Source organism: Octodon degus, unplaced genomic scaffold (genome assembly GCF_000260255.1).
Source record: "Octodon degus isolate 3935 unplaced genomic scaffold, OctDeg1.0 scaffold00058, whole genome shotgun sequence".
NCBI lineage: Eukaryota > Metazoa > Chordata > Mammalia > Rodentia > Octodontidae > Octodon > Octodon degus.
In genome coordinates this window covers 1,933,846-1,936,578 of record NW_004524634.1, presented here as the reverse complement: position 1 = coordinate 1,936,578, position 2,733 = coordinate 1,933,846, and the positions used below count along the sequence as shown (strand labels likewise).

General features: G+C 39.7%; 1 protein-coding gene across 1 annotated transcript in view; it reads left to right on the top strand.

The window, feature by feature from the left end:
• The window catches only part of Add2 (adducin 2), a 44,590-nt gene that overhangs the window by 24,778 nt on the left and 17,079 nt on the right, over positions 1-2,733 (top strand). Inside the window, exon 9 of the mRNA XM_004634056.3 lies at positions 405-581. Within this exon, the coding sequence (XP_004634113.1) occupies positions 405-581 (177 nt within the window). The remainder of the gene's footprint in view (positions 1-404; positions 582-2,733) is intronic.

Below are 2,733 nucleotides of genomic sequence, written 5' to 3'. Positions count from 1 at the left end.
AGAGACAGAGACAGAGACAGAGACAGTGAGGTTACAGACAAGAATTGAAGTCTTCTTTAAGGCCCTTTCGAACTTTATCCTCCTTCCTTCTCTTCTCAGAAATAATTGCAAATCTGTGTTTGTCTCCTTCCTAAGTAGCTTTAAGTTCTCTGTATTCTTCTTCCCTAGGGTTTAACACACACTCTTTCTTTCTTTTCCTTGTTCTCTCAGAGCTGGGATCAGGAAAGATTAATGCCCTATTCCTGGAAATGGGTACATGCCCAGCAAGCTTTGAGCAGCTTTTCCTCAGTGTTCCCCGTGTCTGGCTTCTAAGTTCTCACCACATCTTCTTTAGTCCCAGTACATGCAGAGGCACAGGCGAGTGGGTCCTGTGTGCACAGGGGCTCTGTCTCTCCTCACTGCAGGTGTCGGCTCTGTCCAGTGCCGGAGGAGTGGAGAACCTCATTCTCCTGGAGCAGGAAAAGCACCGGCCCCACGAGGTGGGCTCTGTGCAGTGGGCAGGGAGCACCTTCGGACCCCTGCAGAAGAGCCGGCTAGGGGAGCATGAGTTTGAGGCCCTCATGAGGATGCTGGACAACTTGGTAAGTCCCCTGCCACTGCCCTTCTAGGCTCGTCCATGGAACCTTAGTCCCTGGAACCAGATAGTACAAGGTATTAGGTGGGCAGAAAATTTGCCAACACCATGATGCACTTGTTGAAGGTCTCATTGATGAAGAGTTTGATTTAGAATTGGCAACCATTCTGGCTGCTCTGGATGTCATCTTTGCAGTGTTCTGGAGAAGTAGTGATCCAGTACCTCTATAACAAGTAGAGCTTTTTATCTCCAGAGTCTCTTATATTAGGGCTTAATTCATACCTTTTATGTAGTTAGCTCTGTTTTGTTTTTCTAATCTCTTGATTTTGGTGTAGAAAGTACATAATATTGCTAGTTTCCATATTCATGGGCAGCATCTTCATAATCATACCCTATTGCAGGGAATAAATTAACATGTGAGAAATTGAACTGACTTCTGTCTAGAAGCAGGCCGGTTCATTTAATAATACCCAACTCACTTTTAGATATTCTTTTTTCTTCTAGAGGCTAAGTAGTTAATAGCGTGAGATATTAGAGGAGACAGATCCAGAACAAAAGGGAAGCATATATAATGAGGAGCTAATTGTAGTGAGAAATTATAATGTCTTAAGATTGCTCAGAAAAGTGAAATGAAATCTATCTTCATCAGATTCCCATCTGGTTCATTTTTCTAATCCTTACTGCTAGTGCCTTCTACTTCCTTTATCATGCCAAGGTTGTGGCAATAATTAGTACTTTTCATTTCCTCTAAGTTATCTCCATCTCAGTGCCAGGTGGACCATGAGGTTCATTTTCTAATAATAAAAGGTACAATCCATAGTGCCAGTACAACTCCTATATACTGTTTAGGTTCTGGACAATTGACCCCTAAGTGAATTCTCATACCTATATGATGTCAAAGGTTTCTTTCAAACCTTTAAGAAACAAACAATTAGGATGCTCTTTAAATTCTTTCAGAGAAGATTGAAAGAAGGATACTAAGCTATAGCAATTATAGCACATTCAGACTGATTATACTTTGTACATTAATGAAAAAGGTGCTGTCTGAGCCAGACATGGTGGCATGTGTCTCTAATCCAGTACTGTAGGAGTGTAGGGTGAAACTCAATGCAAAGGCCTTGAGTTCAGTCTCTACTATGCAAAAACATGATTCTTCAAAACTAATAAGTAGCACTGAGCATAGCATTAGACTAATACTACATAGTAACTGAGGGTTCGTCTGTAGAATGCCAGGATGGTTTAATATTATAAATTTTTTATGATTCAATCAATAAAAAAATTTATGATAATGTTAATAAGTATCAAGGAATTTGATAAAAATTTAACATCAATTTATAAAAATAACAGCTATCAATTGAAGCAGGACATTTACTTCGTATGTTTAAAGTGGCTTTTCCCAAAGCAATAGCCAATATAAAGGCAAAACACTAAAAGTATATCCATCAAACTTTGAAACAAGGGCTGAGGAGATAGCTCAGTAGAGTAAGTGTTTGCCTGGCAAGCACGAGTTCCTGAGTTCAATCCCTGGTACCACAAAAATACAAAAACAAAACAAAACAAAAAACCCAACTTTGAAACAAAATAATTATTTCTCTTTTTAGGACTTTTTTTTTTTTTTTTGGCGGAACCAGGGATTGAACTCAGGCCCTTGAGCTTGCCAGGAAAGAGCTAATTCCACTGAGCCATCTCCCCGGCCCAGGACTATTTTTTTTTTTAATTTTCCATTTTTAAAAGAGTACAAAGTAGTATTAAAACAGAAAAAATTACAAGTGATGCAGAATTTCACTTAACAAAGTAATATAAATTTCACAGTATTTGTTGTAATGCATAGTGTTGTCTTCCAACTAGTTATTCGTATTACCAAATATATTCATGCAAAATTGGAAAAAGAAAGAAATGTATAAGAAATTAAGAGAAGGGTCAGGCAAATAGCTCAGCGGATTAAAGCACCTGCAAGCAGGTACAGGGGCTGGGGTTTTGATCCCTGGGCCTGCTGTGCCAGCTCAACTCCCAGGCACTTTGAGATGGCAGTTGAGACTGGGTGTGGTAGCTCACACCTGTAATCCCAGTTCCTGGGAGGCTGTAAACAGGCAGATCACTATGAGTACAATCTAGTAGTGAGACCCTGAACACCCTGTAGACCCTTCCCTAAAATATAT